The sequence below is a fragment of the Nanorana parkeri genome, unplaced genomic scaffold (genome assembly GCF_000935625.1).
Source record: "Nanorana parkeri isolate BGI_ZX_2015 unplaced genomic scaffold, ASM93562v1 scaffold483, whole genome shotgun sequence".
In the NCBI taxonomy this organism is placed as follows: Eukaryota; Metazoa; Chordata; class Amphibia; order Anura; family Dicroglossidae; genus Nanorana; species Nanorana parkeri.
Window position 1 is genome coordinate 1119285 of NW_017306751.1, and position 21119 is coordinate 1140403.

The 21119-nt window shown below is 40.8% G+C and overlaps 1 protein-coding gene across 1 annotated transcript in view; it reads left to right on the forward strand.

Moving 5' to 3' along the window:
- Positions 1-6998: 6998 nt before the first annotated feature.
- The window catches only part of LOC108790570 (cytochrome P450 3A9-like), a gene marked incomplete at its 3' end in the record, with an annotated part of 17929 nt that continues 3808 nt past the window's right edge, over positions 6999-21119 (forward strand). Inside the window, exons 1-6 of the mRNA XM_018560860.1 lie at positions 6999-7201; positions 9923-10016; positions 11174-11226; positions 17090-17189; positions 19231-19344; positions 20511-20599. Of these exons, the coding sequence (XP_018416362.1) occupies positions 7131-7201; positions 9923-10016; positions 11174-11226; positions 17090-17189; positions 19231-19344; positions 20511-20599 (521 nt within the window). The remainder of the gene's footprint in view (positions 7202-9922; positions 10017-11173; positions 11227-17089; positions 17190-19230; positions 19345-20510; positions 20600-21119) is intronic.

Sequence of the window (21119 nt, forward strand, 5' to 3'; positions counted from 1 at the left end):
CCTAACAGAATGAAAGGTGCTTATAGAAAGGATACCAAAATGGAAAGTATGTTTCTTTATCGTTCATTGAGGGACACAGGAATGTTATAATTCTTATACTGCCATCTTAAGGAGGTTTGCACAGTGACAAACAAAAATGTTAAGCCCGCTCTGTTCAACCCTGGTGGGGTTATAGTGGGACTGGCTTTAAAAATGTACTTGTTTGCCAGCATCTACACCTCTGGAAGGTGGCAATATAACTTGTATGTCCTAGAATTACAACATTCCTGTGTCCCTCAATGAATGTTCACTAAAAGATTTTGCAATAAGACCAAACAAATACAATTTTGAATTTCTCAGCTTGAACATGTTACATTTATATGTAGGGTAAATAACATACATCAGGATACATTATGATCCTGTCATGGTTCTTGTTCATACACATTGTATTGATTTGGGGTGAAAACTGTCCCTGTTGTGCTCTTGTACAAGTGGTAATTGTTTATAATATAGAGGGCTTTAGTAAACTAAATGTCATCCAGTTAGAATTTGAATATGCACTAAAGTTGGTTTTTATTAATTGCCTATGTGTACTTAATTAATGTCACCCTCTCAGGCCAGCCCCACCTATGACATTCTGATGCAAATGGAATATCTGGATATGGTAATTGAGGAAACTCTCCGCATGTACCCTCCTGCAGGAAGAGTGGAGAGGGTATCAAAGCAAACTGTTGAAATCAATGGTCTTAGCATACCAAGAGGGATGGTCTGTTTGATCCCAGCATATGTGTAGCATAACGATCCAGAATACTGGCCAGAACCCGAGGAGTTGCGGGCTGAAAGGTAAAAAGATACAGTTCTTAAATTCCTTTCCTTAATAGACTCTTACTTTCCTATTTCCCTTCTTCAAGACATTGAGATACTGTCTAAGAAATTACCTCCAAGAGTGAGAATAGTGATAATGACCATTATACATCCTAGCTAAACAGGCTACTAGACTATATACAGATAGCAGAGATATTATCTCCAGATAAAATCTGACTCAGTCTTCGGCTCTCCCTTTGGTCCACTCTATGGAGGCTGTTTTGGCACCAGTTTTGTCAAATATGTTAAATTCTCTACTGAAACTGCCAAAGGTCATACTGAATGGCTGGATTTCCATATATATATATAAGCAGTGGAGCCCCTGACAGCTCCATTTAGGGTTTCACCAAACAGGGCCCTGGGAGAACGATAGAATTATATGCAAATTATGGTATTTCTATACTGTCTTTCCTTCTGGAGGGTGGCTACTTTTGTTCCCTATTGTCCCTGTATGTGTTGCAAAGTAGCCACTGTTTCAAGCTTGTTCCTGTGATGGACTACAATTTCAATACAAACTAGCTAACTAAATGTGAGATTGTAGTCCATTTCAGGAGTGAGTTTAGAGCGGTGGCTTCTTTACAACACACACAGAGACCATGGCAAATAAAGTAGCCACCCTCAGAAGGAAGGACAGTGTCAGCATTAATTCAGAGATGATTTGAGGATCTACAGCTGAGTGATACAGAAATAATATACATTTTGTCAGATGCGGCTCTAGAGTTTGCGAGGCCTTAGGCGAAACCTAAACATGAGGCCCCACTCAGGCCTGTGGTGTAAGCTACCTGGCTGCCGTTCGAATAGGGCACACTAGGCGGCCGCGAGGCCTTCGGGAGCGCGAGGCCTAAGGCGACCGCCTAATTTGCCTAATTAGAGAGCCGCCTCTGCATTTTGTTATTCGTTAGGGTGCTTGAAGGCATTTTTAAGATTTAATGCCTGAGTTTAGTGTCACTTAGCATACTGAAGTTCCATTTCTTGAATACCAGATCTGGTCAAACATTGTAGGTTTTATATATATTATAACACTATAACCCTTTAATATCCTGAAAAAAGACTACTGTAGTCCATAGCAAGTAATCAGATAAGTTACTGAAAGTTTTATGTGCATAGCGTGCCTTTTAGAGTGTAGTTTAGAATATGAAAGGAGGCTTATTACTGTGTGCAACATTTCTACTTTGCATCTCCTTCTGTTTTGAAAAATCTGCATATTTTTCATGAGGCATTAATGTCTTTTCCTACAGGTTTAGCAAGGAAAACAGAGAAAATCATACTCCATACACCTTCCTGCCCTTTGGAGATGGACCCCGAAACTGCATTGGAATGAGATTTGCTATGCTTAGCATGAAAGTAGCAACGGCTGCCATCCTCCAGCACTTCATTTGTCGACCCTGTAAAGACACTCTGGTTAGCTAACTCCCTACACTTGTTATAAAGATAGCATTAGCCATCTCTATCTAAAGATTTACATATCATGTAGTCATAAGCAAGCAGTTGAAGTATTATCATCCTTTTAGTTCTTAAACTGGAAGGATGTGTTGTTTTGGATAGAATAGGAGAGGTCTAGGACCCATTTTATGTTTTTTTTAAATGTATGTTTTGACGCGCTGAAAAACGTCCTACGCCCGAAATAGAACTTGAGCTTCTTTGGGGCGGATTTCACGTCAAACATGCTACTTACAAACGCCCAGGTGTGACTGTGAACCCAGCCTTAGAGCATTAGCTTAATAGTATGGGGAAGGTTTATAATCTATATCAGTTCTTTTGCTGTTTGTGTTCCTATACTGGAGATTCTCTCTGACCTCCTGTGCTGTAACCAGAAATTAAAGTGAGGGAAAGTCTCCTCCCAATCTGGGTGCCCCCTTATTTAAAGGGGTACTCCGATGGAAATAAGCCCCTTGCCCGCAGACCCCCACAACCACCGGGTCAGGGTTGTGGGGAAGAGGCCCTTGTCCCCACCGGCATGGGGACACCCTCCCAATGCCGAGGGCACGTGGCCTGGTGAGGCGCAGGGGGGGGGGGCGCTCGATCATCCCCCCCTTTCCTGTCCTGTCAGGCGAGTGCAAGGAACAAGGGTCTGGTAGGACTGTTAGGGGGGACCCCATGTTTTTCCCCCCATTTTTTGGGGCTGTGGTTGGTTCCCCCTTAAAATTCCTACCAGATATAAAGGGTTTGGTATGGATTGTAGGGGGAACCCCACACACTTTTTTTTGTTTGTTTTAACTTGGTGGAGGGTCCCTCCTAACATTCCTACCAGACCTAAAGGGTCTCATATGAATTGGGGGGGGAACCTCACGCTTTTTTTTTTTCATCTTCTGCAGACTGTATAAAAAAAAAAAATCATTTTGCTGCAACAAAATTTCGGCCAATAAACGAAATTCCGACCGGACTACCGCTAACTAATTTCGTCTGAATCCCGGAAATAATTCAATTTCGGACCCGAATCCGAAACGAAATAATGCAAAATCCGAATCAAAACGAAACGAAACTAAACAAATGTTTTGCTGGTGCACATGTCTAGTAACAAATAGTGTATTGATGCTTATGCCACCCCCAGGATTGCTGGCTATTCTTTACTTCTTTCATCCTGGAAAAAAACTTTTGCTATGCTAGCACTGCGTCAGGAGAGCCATGACTCTCCTACACACAAGCCATACTATCCGCCCCTTTCTACCCTTGTCCATTCACAAGACACTTTGTATTCTGTGAATGGGTTCATAGAATGCACAGCATTCTGTAAATGGACATCAGGAGAAGAGGGGCGGTCAAACAACGGTGTGGCATGTGTGTATGAGAGCCGTAGCTTTCCTGTCTTGGCACCAGAAGTATAGCGAAAGCTTCCTGGCATGAATGAAAGTGAAAAATTGTAAAGAACAGCTAACTATCCTGGAGGTGGCCTACACCTTATTGCACTTAATTATTTGTTACCCAGCAAATAAAAAAAAAAAAACTCCTGGAGTTCTGCAAGCAACAGCTTTCTAATTAGTATTAGTATGAAGAAAAGGAGATTGCACTACAACTGGCAGTCTGCCTCTCGGGTTACTGTTCTGACGAAAGAGATACCGGTACCACCCCAGCAGCACACACATCATTATAAGTCTACATTTACATATCTACATTTTTCATACAGTGTAATGCATGTTAGATGTGTTTTACATACATATTGCCATTCATCCTATGGAAGACAAACCTTGCTGGTAACCACAACAAAGGTCAGAAGATATTAGACTAAATACTAAACGAAAGTAATAAATAATAAACAGGAAAATTCAGTTATAATGATTTTAAACAAATATCCTTTATTGCCGAATATATTTTGTTTACTGGTGCTTACCTTTTTTGTTTTTTATTTTTCTACTGTGTTCTGATCCCTATGGAGTTGAGTACTCAAGGTTTCATGCAACCCAAGAAGCCAATTATTTTAAAATTTGTATCTCGAGCTTGAAAAGGGAACGGCTGGATTCAGAATGTGTCATCTAACTGTAAATTTCAAACTGCTTTTCTTATGTTCTTAATAAATTCGACAAGGACAGAAAGTGGGGTTTTGAGAGCACCAAACGAACTTACTCCACAAAGAAATTCATATAAAAAAGTTAGTTTTAATTAAATTCATTTAAAACAAAGGCTAGATATACAATCCAAATTAAAAACAGCTAATTAGATCGCTCCCTGTGTGCTCTCTCCATATGTCCCCTTCCTACAACATGATTAAGTCATAACAAAACAAAATAAGTGCATAGTTTAAGAAACAATCTGATATTACAGACGATCAAGGATAAGGGATAACAATTCACTAGAAGCTCAAATGCTGTATGAAGTTGCTGGAGGTTCATAAATGGAGGATCTGATACGACGTTTCAGGCACCCAGGCGCTTCTTCAGGTACAGGAGGTATCTGTGTAATTAGTAAAATATGAAAATCATAGTGAACGTTCTTAATTCTCCTTAGAGTAATGTAACAATATAGTACATAGTCAAATTAACTTTTGCCTACCAATTTTTGTGCTCTGATGTGTATATGTGTCTGGGCGGGTCTGGTCGAGCTACGCCCCTGCGTAGTCCCCCCTAAAAATAGGAGGGGTACTATGTCGGTCAAATCCCAATATTGAGTTTTAGGGGTAAGAAAAAGGAAGAAAAACACAACCTAAAAGAGGAAAAAAGAAGAAGGGGGGTATAATAATAATAGGCCACAGTCGATATGCCCAGAGGTCTGATACCGGCCGGCCAGAATAAAAGGTCGGCAGCGCCCGATTATGTACTCTTGGGGGTAAATAAGCTCCGGATGGTTGCCCATATATTACACGGAGAGAAAAGAAGTGTAAATGACCACAAACCAGACACATCACAAACAGTAAAACTTATGAGTGATGTTTTCTCAATCTAACTAGACTGTGGCCTATTATTATATTAATAATAAATTCTAGGGGTGTGGCACCTACTATTCGGACCCAGATCGAAAACCATCCTCTATATGTTCTTAATAAAAACAAATAAAGAAAATGAAGCCAAATTGAAAAGCATATTACATGCTACATAATCTGCACAAACCTTTATAAAGTTACCTTGGTGTCATTTATGTTTCTGTCACTGCAGTAAACATTTTTCAAACGTGCTTATTACTTCAAAGTTCTCATTTGCCAATAGTACAGAGTTTGAAAACCTGGAGCGTGACTACACATCATTATGTCTAATGAAGACCTTATAACGGAACTCCAATTTTATTGAGAATAAAAAAAACAACTAAGCCCCTGTAGGCAAGCCATATACCTTTCAAGGTTTTTAGAAAATCTTTTTGCAGAATGATAACATTCTCTATTCTCTGAATACCTTTTCTTTACTACGACCTTTATCAAGTTGGTTTCTATGTGGAGGGGGTCTGCCTTCATTATATCCACCTAGTGCAATCTCAATTTTGCAATGAGGAAAGCTGCAGTGTCCCTTGATGGTTGAAATGTTCTCACCAATAATGAAACTCCTATTACAATGGATGGCTGGAATTTGACATTTATCTCCCTGCTGACTGGAAAGCAGTGAGACATTCACGCATGCAGCAAATGAAATTTCTATGGTATACAGAAGGCCTCCAGATTGAAAAAGTACAAGGAAGCAACATCTGTATCTGTAGATTCAAATGGAAATGTTATTTTCTGTTTTTCAACCACTTAAAGACCGGGGGGAATGTTTCAAAGCACTTGCGCCAGTTTTAGCCTTTTAGGCAGATAACACTTATTTATTGGTGCACAGCATACCAACATACCTCCCAACTTTAAAACTGAGAACGAGGGACACCTTAGCATGGAAAAATATGTGGTACAATGCATTCGCTGTGCCAACAAATTGGGCTACTTTGCACTAAATATTCAGCTTCAAGAGACACTGTCACTCTGCCAATTCAGGGCAAGGTGACCGTGTCTGTGAAAAGGCCCCACTAACCTAATAACCCCAGGTTGTTTGGGAACGCTGATCTGTCATTACAACTGGGCGGAGCGAGCCGTGAGATCACGGCTGGCTCCATTCAGCTGTCATTTGCGTGGAGTTCGACTTCGGCCGACCTTTCTCCGCGCTTTGACTGTAACTTCGGCTCAGTCGCGCCAAAGCATATGCCTTCGGCTGCTGTACGGGCTACTGTGAATAGCCTGTACAGCAGCCCTTCGGTTCGCAGAAGTGGCCGAAGAGATCCGAAGGATCAGCCGAAGCTGGATCCTTTAGCTTTTTAGTGAATAACCCCCTAAGATTGAGTTTGGTTTGCATGTTGCGATTCAGTACATACGTTTGCCTGGATTTCACATTCTGCTGAGGAGGTCAGCAGTGAGAGCCTACATCTTTCTTTGGGTTTCATCAGCAGTCCTGTAGACAGAATGTAATAACCTTCTCTGATAATACATGAGTAAATATTAATATATTGAAACAAGTGCATGCAGAATCCCCGCAAAATGTATTTGTTTAGTATGAAGAATAAATAACTATGTTACTGATCCCGATGTGATGAGTTTTCTGAATCTTTCTGGCTTTTTAAAGTACTATTTTTCCCATAAATCTCATAAGCATTCTCTATACTCCTGTTGTTGCACAATACCTTTGTATGGCGTGCAATAAAAACATGGTATTTATCACATGCTAACAGGGCCATCTGCAGGCCAGCCTATGAGATCATGTGACTGCTCTGGGAGACACACAGGAAGTTGCACTAAGGAACTGAAAAGTAGCTATACAATATACTTGGATACAGGAAACAAAGGGACGTAGAAGTTAAAGCAAGCTGACATTCAGGACAGGCGAAGTCATAGCAGAAGCATGAACTTAATCCCAAGCTTCTCTTCAGAGACCTGGATCCTGCTAGCTGTATTTTGGGTTCTCTTCTTAATGTGAGTACAAAATAGTCTGACACTGTATGCCCAACTACTATACTATACATACAACTAACATGCATGTAGTTACAACAATAGGATACATGTGTACAAACACTAGACAGCACACAGATACATGATTACCTACAACACTCTGCTGCTGGGCCTGTGGGTTTAATAACTTCCAGTGGACCGGGTGCAAATATATTTCACATTATGATGTGATTTACAGAATTAGGAAACAAAGTGCAGAAATGATCAGTGATTTGTACACCCGTCATGGTCATGTAGGCTTTCAGTGCAATATATTAAAGATGTTTTACTATAAAGGGGTATATCGATGTGGGGAGAGACCCAGGGCTAAGAAGAAATAAGAAGGGCACACACAGGACGAAATTTGGCCGGTTCCCGATAAACTGGCTAAAATTCGCACAATGGGTGCTGCTGTCAGCAAGACTTCCGCCTGACATCCCTCAATCAGCTGATTAAAGGGGCAGGTGGAAAATTCTCGGGCGAACAGAGCTGGCAGCCAATCTGCTAGCTCCATTTGGGTATTTTCACAGCAGCCAGTCAGACTACAATGCAAACAGGGTATTCCTCCATACATGCTCCTAAGTATTGATGGAGAAATCTGTTTTTTCATTCAGCCCATGGTTTGAACGAAAAAAAATACACGTGTATACCACAAAAATGTTGGATTAAGGTGCCCATACACCTTACGATTATCGGACTAAACTTTTCGTCCGATGATCGAACCGTCGTACGATTTTCGTACGACGGCCCCATCCTGCCCCGATTATCGCAAGGTTCAATCAGCGGTAGTTAGAAAAAAACACCTGGACGACTTGCGGTAATTGACCGCAATTATTTTCGTTTGCGCATGCGCAGTGTTAATCGTACGACATTTGACGTACGGAAACGCCACCAACCATGCGAACATCGTACGATCAACCAAAGTTTTCAAACATGCTTGACCGTCAAAAGTCGTACGATTGTACAGTACTATCGGTCGGGCACTCTATTCACACGTTACGATTGTCGTACGAAAAGTCGATTGCATACGATTATCGTACGATAATCGTAAGGTGTATGGGCACCTTTAGTGATTGTGTTGCTAGGTATTCACCGTATTAACCTTCTGACACACCTATACTATGCTAGGCAGAAAATAAATATACTGTATGTGCTCTTTGTTATGATAAGCCTTGGTTGATATGAGGTGCATAGTGTCTGGAACACGGACTCAAATATATTACTTACATCAGGGGTAGGCAATCCACTTCAGCTGTTGTGGAACTAAAAGTCCCATGAGACATTGCAAGACTGACAGCCACAACTTCCTGGGGAATGATTAGTTGATTGAGGGATGCCGGGTGAAAGGGTGCCGCACCCACTGTGCGAGTTTTGGCCGGCTCATCAGCATTATAGGATTTGTATCTTAAGCACAGCTTGAATGACAAGATTGCTTACCCCTGACCTACATTGTATTTCTGCGTGAAGGTGGCCATACACTGTACAACCATCGCAAGACCTTAGTCTTCCGATGGTTGTAAAGGGATTAAAAAAACGTACGATCTGCCTATCTTGGACAGGCAGATCGCACTCTCGATCATCGCAAGCCCGCCCCCCTGAGGGGCGGGCTTCCGATGACCGCAATGCTGAACGGGCAGTGTGCGCGTGCGCACACCGGCCCGTTCAGCATTTGTCTTCCGAGCACCGTTCTAACCAGCCGAGAATCGTACGATTCCCGGCTGGTTTTCGAACATGCTGGTTCGACGGAAGACGTGCGACCGTACAGTAGAAACGGTCGCACGTCTCCGTTCACACTGCTCGATTCTCGTACGATCGCGGGATTTCCCGCGATTCTCGTACGAGAATCGAGCAGTGTATGGGCACCTTGAGGGTTCAGATCTGCCCCTTTTTCATGGGGTCCCAGGTCCTGTGTATTATCCCACCGGGGATATTTGAAACCTGTTTTAATATCATCAGTGATGTAATCAAGCTCAGCTGCATGCTCCTAGCTTTTAGAGAGATCAAGGGGGGAAAGGTTGAAATCAGGTGCACTAGCTAGAGCTGATGTTCTACCTTGATAATGTTTCATTAATGTGGCACACAGGCGCACTTATTTACATTTGCTTATCACTCATTGAGGGGAATTTATCAAAACCGGAGCAGACAAAATCTGGAGCAGCTTTGCATGGCAACCAGTCAGCTTCTTTCTTTTATTTTCAAATGTTAACAGATCAAACTGAAGAGAGAAGCTGATTGGTTGCCATGGGAAACTGCTCCAGATTTTGTCTGCTCCAGTTTTGATAACCCCCGCCATTGTGTTTTCTTATATATGTTATATTTCCAAATGGATATTCTGATTTAGATGTAATTTAGGTAGATATATCTAGACACCATTTAAATAGAATCGCTGTGTTCAAGCAATTATAATGTAGTCTATAGGCGTAGACATGAAGGGGTAGTAAGTGTGTTATTTGCAGCATTACTAGGTAAAAATAGATTTAAAAAAGCCTGGAAAAAACTAAAGCAATGCAATATATTACATTTTTGTTTTTTATGTTTTAGATACAATTTAATTATTGCTAAGCAAGTCTATGCTAAATTATGGCATTTCACAAGGGGAGTACAAACTGCCACTGTAGCGTCTGAATGAAATATTATTATTTGTATTATTTGTAAGCTGTATCTTTTCTGTTTATTTGTAAACTCATATTTGTTGTTTTTGCTCAGTTACGGCATCTGGCCTTATGGAGTATTTAAGAAGCTGGGAGTACCTGGCCCTTTTCCACTTCCATATATTGGAACATTTCTGGGATATAGAAAGGTAAGTATGTGATTTATCAGCATCCAGAGTTTTACACTCTAACGCCCTTTTCACACGAGCGATCAGATCGGGTCAACTTTTCAAGCAGACTCAATCGGATGCCCAATACTGCACTATAGGCAGCCGGGTGTAAATGAATGGGTATCCCTTTACACCTGGTTATCCCAACTCTTGCCAGGCCCAGAAAAACAAATGGATCAGAGAGGTTAAAATATGTGTCATTGATCTTAACATGAGGTATGGATCAAGGACAAGCAGCAGGAGAGCTGTCAGCATAGTCAGTACACTACTACAGCATAGTCAGTGCTACTGGAGAGCAGTGCTGGGGGTAAAAGTTAAGTAGCACTAATCATAACCAGAATTATATTTTATATTATGATAAAATCAATAATACTCTTCAGGCCTAATACAAACTTCTTTAAAGTCTAGATGTATTAAACCTTTTTTGTAGAACTACAAACCTCAGCCCTCCTATAAAGTTTTAACAGCTCTGGGATTTATGACAGCATAATGGGGTCAACTATTACTCCAGGCCCCATACAATCTGCATGGGCTGCTTTGGCTTTTGTTGCACCACTGCCCTCTGGGTTGCCCTCTTTATTTGTACTGTCACTCCCTAAATGACAAGTATCAAAGGAAGAATCAGTAACTCTGGTTGGACTATTTACTAACCTCTTGAAAGCCCAGCATCAGCCAAACAGTATTATTTTATATAGAGCATTGCAATGTTAGTGCCTCTGTCAGGTTTTTATTGATGTTTGGGTCCAATTTGGGGGAATTTTCCTTCACTTCCTGTCAGGACAGAAAAAGGATAACAAAGACTAAAATAAACCCCTTGGCACCAGCTCCTGTCGGCCCTTTAAGGGGTTCTGAGCGATGGGAGGCAGATGTGGGCTTCCTGATCATATGTTTGCTATGTCTGTCACAGGGGTCACATGATGGATTCCCGATCATAAAAAATGACAAAGAGTTGTCAGTGACAGTTCGGTCACTGTGCTGGGAATGTGGGCGCACTCAGCACAGAACAGCGAGCCAATACTTTTGACAATGACACTGGAAAAAAAAAAAACTCAGTATGTGCAAAGTGACATACAATAATATGTATTTCTGTAAATATGCGTATTTGTTTTGTGCTCATATGTTTGCTTTTTTTGCAGGGCATGGTACAGTTTGATGTGGAATGCTTTAAAAAATATGGAAAATTATGGGGGTGAGTGCAAAACTCCATAATAAACATTTTGTTTTAAAGGGAAAGCCCGCCTTTTTGAAAACAAACAAACAATAAATGCACACTTTTTCATAAAAGAAAAAAAGTGCATTATTTTTTTTATATTGGAGCCAATAAAGCATTGCAACTACAATGAGTGGACTGTGGGTGTCATGCTTTGACTCCTGCAGACTCTTACCTCCTGTCCATGTCCGTACCTCAGTATGGACTTTCAGTAACATGGATGGGAGGAAGAATGAATGTGCTGCAAGTGTGTTGACGTTACTGCACTTTAATTCACTTGAGAACTACACGTCCCTCTGTCGCAGTGGCCGAGTGCCGCCAGGTGTCGCCACGCATACTCGTGATGATGCCACACGCACTTAACTGAGAGGAGGGGGGTGTTCATCCGGCGGGATATGTTATGCCGCCGGGTCCAATCCTCTTTCGTGCAGATGTCGGGCTCTCAGTCCATGACCGAGTGCCCAACTGCCTGTGCAGGGAGAGAGCTCTCCCCCTCAACTACCGACTGAACAACCAGAGGTAACATGTAGAGATGCAGAGTTGTTGGAGAAATTTAAAATCCTGTTACAAAAAGAATTACAGATTGTTACAGATAAATTGGCCTCTTAACTCTCCAGGGACATTAAGGAACTGGGATTCAGGATACACGATATTGAGAATGGATGATGTTGTCACTGTGATAGAGGCACATGACATAGCAGGACTGTGATATAGTGAAAGAGGATCTCTTTCAGGCTGTGTTAAAAATAGAGAACATGGAAAATAGAAGTCGGCAGGGTAATTTACGAATCCGGGGTATCCCAGAACGGGTAGAAAACCTTGAAACGGTAATCTCCACTATACTTTCAGATTTACTCCCGGGATACCCGGCAGATAAATTAGAAATAGATTGAGTACATAGAACAATGGGGCCCAAACGAGCCGATGGAACCCCAAGAGACGTCATTTTGACACCAACGTTTCACAAAACAAAAGAAGCCATTGGACAAGCAGCCTGGGATAAACGGTCTCTTAAATGCCAGTACTTTAAATACCAAATCCACGCAGACCTCGCTCCCCAAACCTTGCAACGTCGCAGAACTTTGAAACCTTTTTTAACAGTATTACAACAGCATGGTATTAAATATAAGTGGGGGTATCCACTTAAAACCCTTTTTAATTATAATAATCGGACACACTCCTTTTCTTCACCTGATGAGGCGGGACCCCTACTTGAACGTTTACAATTAATGGCTTCAAATGATGAATCGATATCTACATCTTCACAATCTTCAAGAGGGAAACGACTAGCCCCCGTTTGGGAGAAATATACTAAGAATTGCCGTGGGCGGCTGGAGGGTCTTCTTTCCTCCCAGAGAACACAAGATGCTCCTGGAGATTAATTTTAAAATATTGATAAAGACATACGTTATGATAAGATCTTATCTCAGCTGAAGAGCAAGACAGAGAACCTATAATTGTATAAAACATATGTGCTTCCCCCCCTTTTTTGTGCTTTGGAGTTTGCCATGCCTGGGTGGACAAGGTGCCCCCTCTTAAAGGGAAATAATGACATATATTTCCTATTCCTGCTTGGCAGGGTTTATGCTGGACAGCATAATTTTGTGTAGTGTTTTTTGTTTTGTCTTGCCTGTTTATGATGCCCTTTTTGCATTATGTTTTTTTTCTTTTTTTTTCATCATGTTAAGACACTGAGATCATTCAACGAGATATTGGAGGCACCACTGCATAATTTTCTAAAAGAGTTTATTGTGCATGGTTCTATTCTATTGTTAAAATGGCATCCACCGAATTTTGTATAATATCGCATAATGTGCAGAGACTAAACTCCCCACAGAAGCGAACATCGGCATTTAATTATTTTCCATCACACCAAGCAAATGTAATATGTTTACAGGAAACAAGTCTTTCAAATTCTTTTAATCAAAAATGTATACATAAAAGTTGCCCCCAAGCTTTTCAATCAAATTTCATAGAAAAAAAGAGAGGGGTTTTAATAGCATTTCATAAAAATACACCTTTTCTTTGTTCAAAGGAGATAGTAGCGGGAAGATATATAATCCTAATAGGTAATATTTTTGACACTATAGTAACACTTGTCACATATTATGCCCCGAACACTAGACAAACGCGTTTTTTTACCCTATTTGTTGGGAGTAGTTGATAAACACATGCAAGGCACTTTATTGATGATGGGAGACTCCAACCTGGTTTTAGATGTTAGACTGGACAGGTTGGAATCTCGAGCTGCACTTTCCACTTCTTATAATCACTCTGCACTTTTTCGTACAATGTTAGCTGAACACAACTTGATAGATATATGGAGGGGAAAAAAAACCCACAACTCGCGAATATACTCACTATTCTTGTCCTCACAAATGTTCTTCTCGAACATTTGTGAGGACATCACTTTTTTACACACCCAAGTTTTCTTCCTTCAGTTCTAAAGGCCCGTATTCTTTCGACTTCGTGGTCAGATCACTCTCCTTTATTGATAAAATGTATATCCTTTTCCCCTGTACCCCCACATTTTAATTGGAGAATGAACGACTCTCTTCTTACATTCTCAGGATCAGTAGAGCAAATAAAAACATTTATTTCCTCCTTTTTTAGGGAAAATTAGGGATTGGTCTTGTCTCCGATCTCTCTATGGGAAGCATATAAGACAGTTCTGCGGGGAGAACTTATAAGCTTGGCATCTAGACGAAAGAAGGAGAGAAGTAAAAACATTTTAGACCTTACTTCCTGCCTAGAAGGATTAGAATCCGACTGGAGAAACAATCTCACAACGGCCACTCGAAGAAAAATGTATTCTGTTAAAACAGAAATTAACCTGCTATTAAATAACGAAGTAGAATAGCAGATTCGTTGGTCAAAACGCATGTTTTATGCATGCGCTAATAAACCTGAGCCAATGATGGCGAATATGCTGAATTTAAAACCAAAAACGCCATATCAGATTAGACTACATCTCCCAGGTGGCTCGACTACAGCTAATCCCGCAACAATTGTATCTAGATTTACTTCTCTCCTTTCTAAGATATATGGTAAAACTTCTGGGTTCCAACCTCATTTAGCTGATCAGTTAATGTCGAGAGTGTCGATACCTCCTTTCACTAAACACATGACAACTATTATGGATGCAGATATTTCCACATTGGAAGTAAAACATGACATTAAAACGTTAAAGACACATAAGACACCAGGTCCAGACGGATTTTCAGCCTTGTATTATAAAAAGTTTTCAAATAGTTTGGCACCTCACTTAGTAGCAGTGTTTAATCACCTGAAAGGGGGTCATGCTTTTCACCCCTCCTCCCTGTTGGCTCACATAGTTATGATTCCTAAACCGGGGAAAGACAATACGGACCCTCTTAACTATAGACCAATTTCCTTATTGAACATAGACATAAAGTTATTTTCAAAAATTTTAGCTACACGATTAAATCAATTCTTGCCAGCTCTCATTCATAGAGGCCAAGTAGGTTTTGTTCCTTATAGCCAAGCATCAGATAATACACGTATAATTGCACATCTTATACATTATATGCATGATGCGAAAATTTCACGTATGCTATTATCTCTAGACCTTCAAAAAGCATTTGACCTTGTCTCTTGGCATTATTTATTTCATATTTTGTTACAGACCTTATATCGAGGTTCTTCTGCTTCAGTACGTTGCCTTCACTATAACTCGCCCCCATTTTCTATACTAGGAGGTACTCGCCAAGGATGTCCCCTCTCTCCACTTTTGTTTGTTCTCGCAATAGAGCCACTGGCCTGTCTTATACGCACTAATATGGATGTGCGAGGTGTAGAGAAGGGACACATAGAGTATAAACTCCACATGTTTGCAGATGATTTGATGCTCACACTGACTAATCCTCACATTTCCCTTCCTAATCTTTTTCCTGACTTTTTTGCAAAAATTTCCAATTTAAAGGCCAATGAGACTAAGTCAACTGCCCTCAATATCTCATTGCCACACACTGAAGTTAATGCATTACAACAAAATGTTCTTTTTGAATGGAGGTCCTCGCATTTATTATATCTTGGAATTAACATTCTGAAAAATGACCAATCTTTTTATAAAGTCAATTATGTTGCCCTGTTTAGACAAATGCAGGAATTATTGGCAGCCACGACGAGACATAAACTCTCATGGATGAGTAGAATTAACGCAATTAAAATGTCAATATTACCAAAAGTACTTTATCTGTTTCAAACTACAGTATACCAGTTTGTATTCCAAAGTATATCATTCACTCATTTCAGAACAGAGTTTCTTCCTTTGTATGGAACAATAAGCGCCCCAGGGTTCACAAAACTACAATGTATATGCACAGGAAACAGGTGGAGCTAGGCCTCCCAAATTTCTATAAATATTATCAAGCAGCAAAAATAGTTCCGTTAATACATTTTTATACGACCCTATACCGACCACTCTGGGTAGACTTAGAAGAATACACCTGTTCCATTAAGGGCCATTCCTTTGCCGGCTTGGCTACGTCCAAAAAAAATGAGCCCCATCTTGAAACATATGATTAAAATATGGGATAATACAAAACATTATAGTAAATCCCAGTCCTCTCATATACCGTTACTTCCTATTGTAGGTAACCCTTTATTTCTACCGGGAATGGGAAAGACAAAGTCCTTTGCTTGGTGGACCTCTCAAAAGGTGACGTGCCTATGTCATTTGGTGGAGGACGGCACAATTTGTACTTGGTCCTATTTTTTAAATAATTTACAAGCTCCAGATACGGAATTTTTTAGATATCTACAACTTAGACATTGGGCTGTATCAACGCTCCCTAAAGTTCCATTTATATCAGAATTAACGGTTTTTGAGAATATCTGTCTAAACCGTCCTACAACTCCTAAACTTATTCAATACTCTACTCCCAATTAAATAGGTTATCGACGCCCGACAACCATAAATATGTACAGAATTGGGAAAGGGAGCTTGGAATGGCTAGACAACCAAAGGAACGGCAACAAATCTGGCAATCAATAGCTACTTGTTCTATAAATGTAATATCTCTAGAAACGGCATTTAAAACTTTAACTAGATGGTACTTGGTGCCCTCAAGGTTGGCTCATCTTCACTCGACACACTCGGATCTTTGTTTCCGAAGATGTGCCTCCGGGGGAGATGTTATTCATACCTGGTGGACATGCCCAAAATTGGATAGGTTTTGGTCGAAAGTATTTCAACTGATTGGGGACCTCTTCTTGGTCAATGTGGAAAGAGACCCATGGGTAGCCCTATTACATTTTAAATCCTCTTCCTTTACCAACCTACAACACAAACTGGTGATTTATGTTATGTTGGCGGCCAAACAGACCATTGCCCCGACCTGGAAGAAAGCATATGTGATTTTTAGAGATGTAAAAAAAAGAATGGATTCCTTTTTTTTTCAGTTTCCACTGAAAGTGTGACTTTTTTGTAATAGACATGATTTAAGTGTCTTTATTTATTTATTTTGTTTTTTGTTGTTTTGATTTGTGTTGTTGTTTATCCTGTGCTGTTTTGATGATTTGGTTGGGTTGTTCTGATAGTGATGATATGGCAGTGAGTGTTCAGCAGGGAGGAATTGATTATGTTTATCCTTGTAGACTATCGATGCCAATGTTTGTATATGGATGTTTTATAATATAAAATTAATAAAATCTTTGAAAGAGAACCACTGCTCCAGGTTGCATGTGACCATTAATATAGAATGTTTACATGTATGTTGTACAAAGTAATTTTATTGCTGAATATTTATGTATTATGTTTTTTGATGCCTCACAATTCAGTATCAGCAGTAAATCATTTTTGTTGTATATTGTGTTGCAGACTGTATGATGGAAGACAAGCAGTTCTTGCAATTCTAGACCCTGTTATAATAAAAACCATTTTGGTAAAAGAGTGCTACACTAATTTCACAAACAGACGGGTAAGTGTCCTTGGGGTAAATGATTAAACTACAATTTCTACTAAACACCAGCAATAGCGCAACATAAAATCATATTGCAATCAGTCTGTATATTGACAGGGGGGGCTTTATGGATTTAAAGAACATCACATAATCCCCAACTGTCTCAATAAACCATAGTGCCATTCCAGATCCGTCTACGCTTGAACTCCACTGTCAGGCGCAGCTTATCAGAAAAAGTGGACAGCGGCACACCGACATATTGCAAAAGCGGCTTTTTTATTGATTCATGAAATCGATTACACAGCAGATGAACAAAGAGACTTCTCAATAGTTAGATTACAGATATAATACAGATAAAGGATCCCAACTTGTTATACAAAACATTTTGAAACCGTAAAAAAAACTTTTTAATCATTACTGAATTCATGAGAATGCCACACACAGGTATCCACCAGCTGAGATTTCCAACAAGTGTAGTGTAAGGAAAAGTATTGAGTAATTTCATGAGAAGTTAAAAATAAAATCAGTGTGGGTTTTACAGGGATAATCTTTAATTAAAATTTGGACTTCTGCTCTAGACTATGGAAAAGTATTACTGGATTTACTGATATAGTGAAAAACCAACTGCCTTTATATATTCAAGCACAACAGGGGACTGTTTTCTTCTTGTTTTTGTTTCAATTAGATGGGTCAATGTGTGTTTAAACTATATCTAAAGTTATCTTTTGAGATAGAGTGGGGAAGGGTTAAAACCTCTGCCAGGTTTATATTGTTGCCTGCATCCCATCTGGCAGGTGTGTAACTACAAATCATGGGGCCCCATAGCAAAACGTTGGGTCCTTTCCCCCAAATACACTTCACTGCAGCAGCTGGCAGTGCCAACTGTGAAAATATGTGTCATTGATCTTAACATGAGGTATGTATCAGGGACAGGTAGCAGGAGAGCTGTCAGCATAGTGTGTACTAATGGAGAACAGTGCTGGGGGTAAAAGTTAAGTAGCACTAATCATAACCAGAATTATATTTTATATTATGATAAAATCAATAATACTCTTCAGGCCTAATACAAACTTCTTTAAAGTCTAGATGTATTAAACCTTTTTTGTAGAACTACAAACCTCAGCCCTCCTATAAAGTTTTAACAGCTCTGGGATTTATGACAGCATAATGGAGTCAACTATTACTCCAGGCCCCATACAATCTGCATGGGCTGCTTTGGCTTTTGTTGCACCACTGCCCTCTGGGTTGCCCTCTTTATTCATACTGTCACTCCCTAAATGGCAAGTATCAAAGGAAGAATCAGTAACTCCAGTTATAGTACTTTTTAGATTGGGCCAGCTCCAGGAATGTCTGCTGTGTGCATAACCACTTGAAGACCAGGCCATTTGTTAGCATTCAGAGCTGCAGTACTTTGACATTTATTCAGTCATGCAACGCTGTACTGAAATTACCAAATTTTGCGCTCCATAAGACGCACTTTCCCCCCCAAAAGGCGGGCAAAAATGTCTCTGCGTCTTATGGAGCGAATGTGTGAGAGCTGAGGCGGCGGGGCTGACAGTGTACCCAGGGGCGTGGAATCCCTATCGCCCAACGCCCAGATATGCAGTTTCGGACGCCCGGCGAGTAGTTTTTTTTGTATATTTAGCCCTGCTCCTGACAAGCAGAGCTAAATGTATAGTGTGCCACCTGTCTCAGCTGTCAGGAACTACACAGAACCCTACCCTCCCTAGGTGTGCCTTATGGTCAGGTGCGTGTTATGGAGCGCAAAATACGGTAATTTTATTCCATTTTTGGGGGGACAGATAGAGCTTTCTTTTGGTGGTATTTATTCACCACTGGGGGTTTTATTTTTTACTATATAACAAAAAAGTCCCGAAAATTTTATTAAAAAACCCGGTTTCCCTATGACATTTTATAAAACATTTATTATCACCCCAATTTAGGTATTATTGTGCTGTATGTATAAATGTCACTAAGGTTACAAAGTACTATATGTAAACAAAAGTTTTCCCCTTTTCTGATAAAATTAAAATCAAAGATTTTTTTTGGTTTGATACAGAATTTTGGTCTTAATGGCCCCTTTGACTCAGCCCTCACAATTGCTGAGGATGACCAGTGGAAAAGGATTCGTACAGTGCTCTCACCGACGTTTACCAGCGGGAAACTGAAGGAGGTAAATGTTATATTACTCAGCTTCTGTATATCTGTTAGGTCTCGTTCACACCTAGGCGTATTGCATATGCGCGACCGTCGCACTTTTTTTACTGCGATTCGCGGTAAAAAAGTAGCGCGACGAACGCGCGTTTCCGAAGGCTACTTGGCTGTATCCCAATGGAAACGCGCAACAAAACGGCCCAAAGTAGTACATGTACCTTTTCAGGCGTGGGCCGTTTTGTAGCACGTTAGGGACGGGCGGAAAAACGCCAAGGTGGGAACGAGACCATTGAATACAATGGGATTTATATTTTTGAGCGTTTTGTAGAGCGTTCGTCGAGCCTAGAACGCGCTACAAAACGTTCAGGTGTGAACGAGGGCTTAAACCAGTGGTTCTCACCCTTTCTAGGGCGGGGACCCATTGGTAACATTTGCCAAGTTAAGGTGACGGAGCACTGGACTCTGGCCTTAGTAACGCACTGGACTCTGGCCTTAGTAATGCACTGGACTCTGGCCTTAGTAACGCACTGGACTCTGGCCTTAGTAACGCACTGGACTCTGGCCATAGTAACGCACTGGACTCTGGCTTTAGTAACGCACTGGACTCTGGCCTTAGTAACGCACTGGACTCTGGCCTTAGTAACGCACTGGACTCTGGCCTTAGTAACGCACTGGACTCTGGCCTTAGTAACGCACTGGACTCTGGCCTTAGTAACGCACTGGACTCTGGCCTTAGTAACGCACTGGACTCTGGCCTTAGTAAGGCATTGGACTCTGGCCTTAGTAAGGCATTGTAATATTTTTAGCAGTAAAACAGCACGTTTGTATGAAAATACAAACCAAACCAAACATCAAGCGTCACGCAGCTTTCAGCAGCAGCAAGTCAGCAGCGGCAGCAGAGGCTGCGACTGCTGCTGCGACATCTGTTGGCCGGGGAGTAACTGACACTGCTGTGCTAGAAGGAGGCTGAGGAGCCTCTCACCTAGCGCAGCAGAAGGTACACGGCAACCTATTCAACAGGGGGTTGTGACCCACAGGTTGAAAACCGCTGTCAAACTGTTTCTATGTGGGCTGCTATTTTAAGATTGGTGAATAAATAATGTTTTCTACAGGATATTATTAACTTTTGCATTTCTGCACAGATATAGAATTCAATTATTCTGAGCTGAAATCTCTACTCTTTAGATGTTCCCGATAATGAAGGACTATTCTACCATGCTGGTCAACAACATTCAAGTTTATGTTGACAAAGATGAGCCATGTCCAATGAAGGAGTGAGTCTATTAATTATAAATAAAATCTTATTAAAGCTGAACTCCAGGGAGCTATTAAAAAAAGAACACCAATTGAATTATTAAATAATGTATATATTAAAAAAAATCACTGTATTTCTTTAATGTGACTAAATAAATGTCTTGAAATCAGTCTGCCTTAATGGCTTGTACGGCAGCACTCCACTACAACACATGTGTGCTTACAGTGTACATGCTGACAAGCCCAGAATGAGCAGGTAGATGACTTCATCATTACATCTTTGCTCTTCCATTGTCCAATCAGCACCTTGAGGGTGCTGCATTGAAATGGTAAATATAAGGCTGTTCTGTCAGCCAAAGGATTCCTGGATCAGAAAGTTTACTGTAGAGAATTCAGATTCTTTAGCGGGGAAAACATTTTCTATATATGCACTTTAACTGCCTCCGGGCCGGCCGTAGTAAAAAAACGGCCGGCCAGGAGCTCTCTAGATCTGAGCGGGCGTCTTTAGACGTCCGCTCAGACACGCCCCCTTGCGCGCGC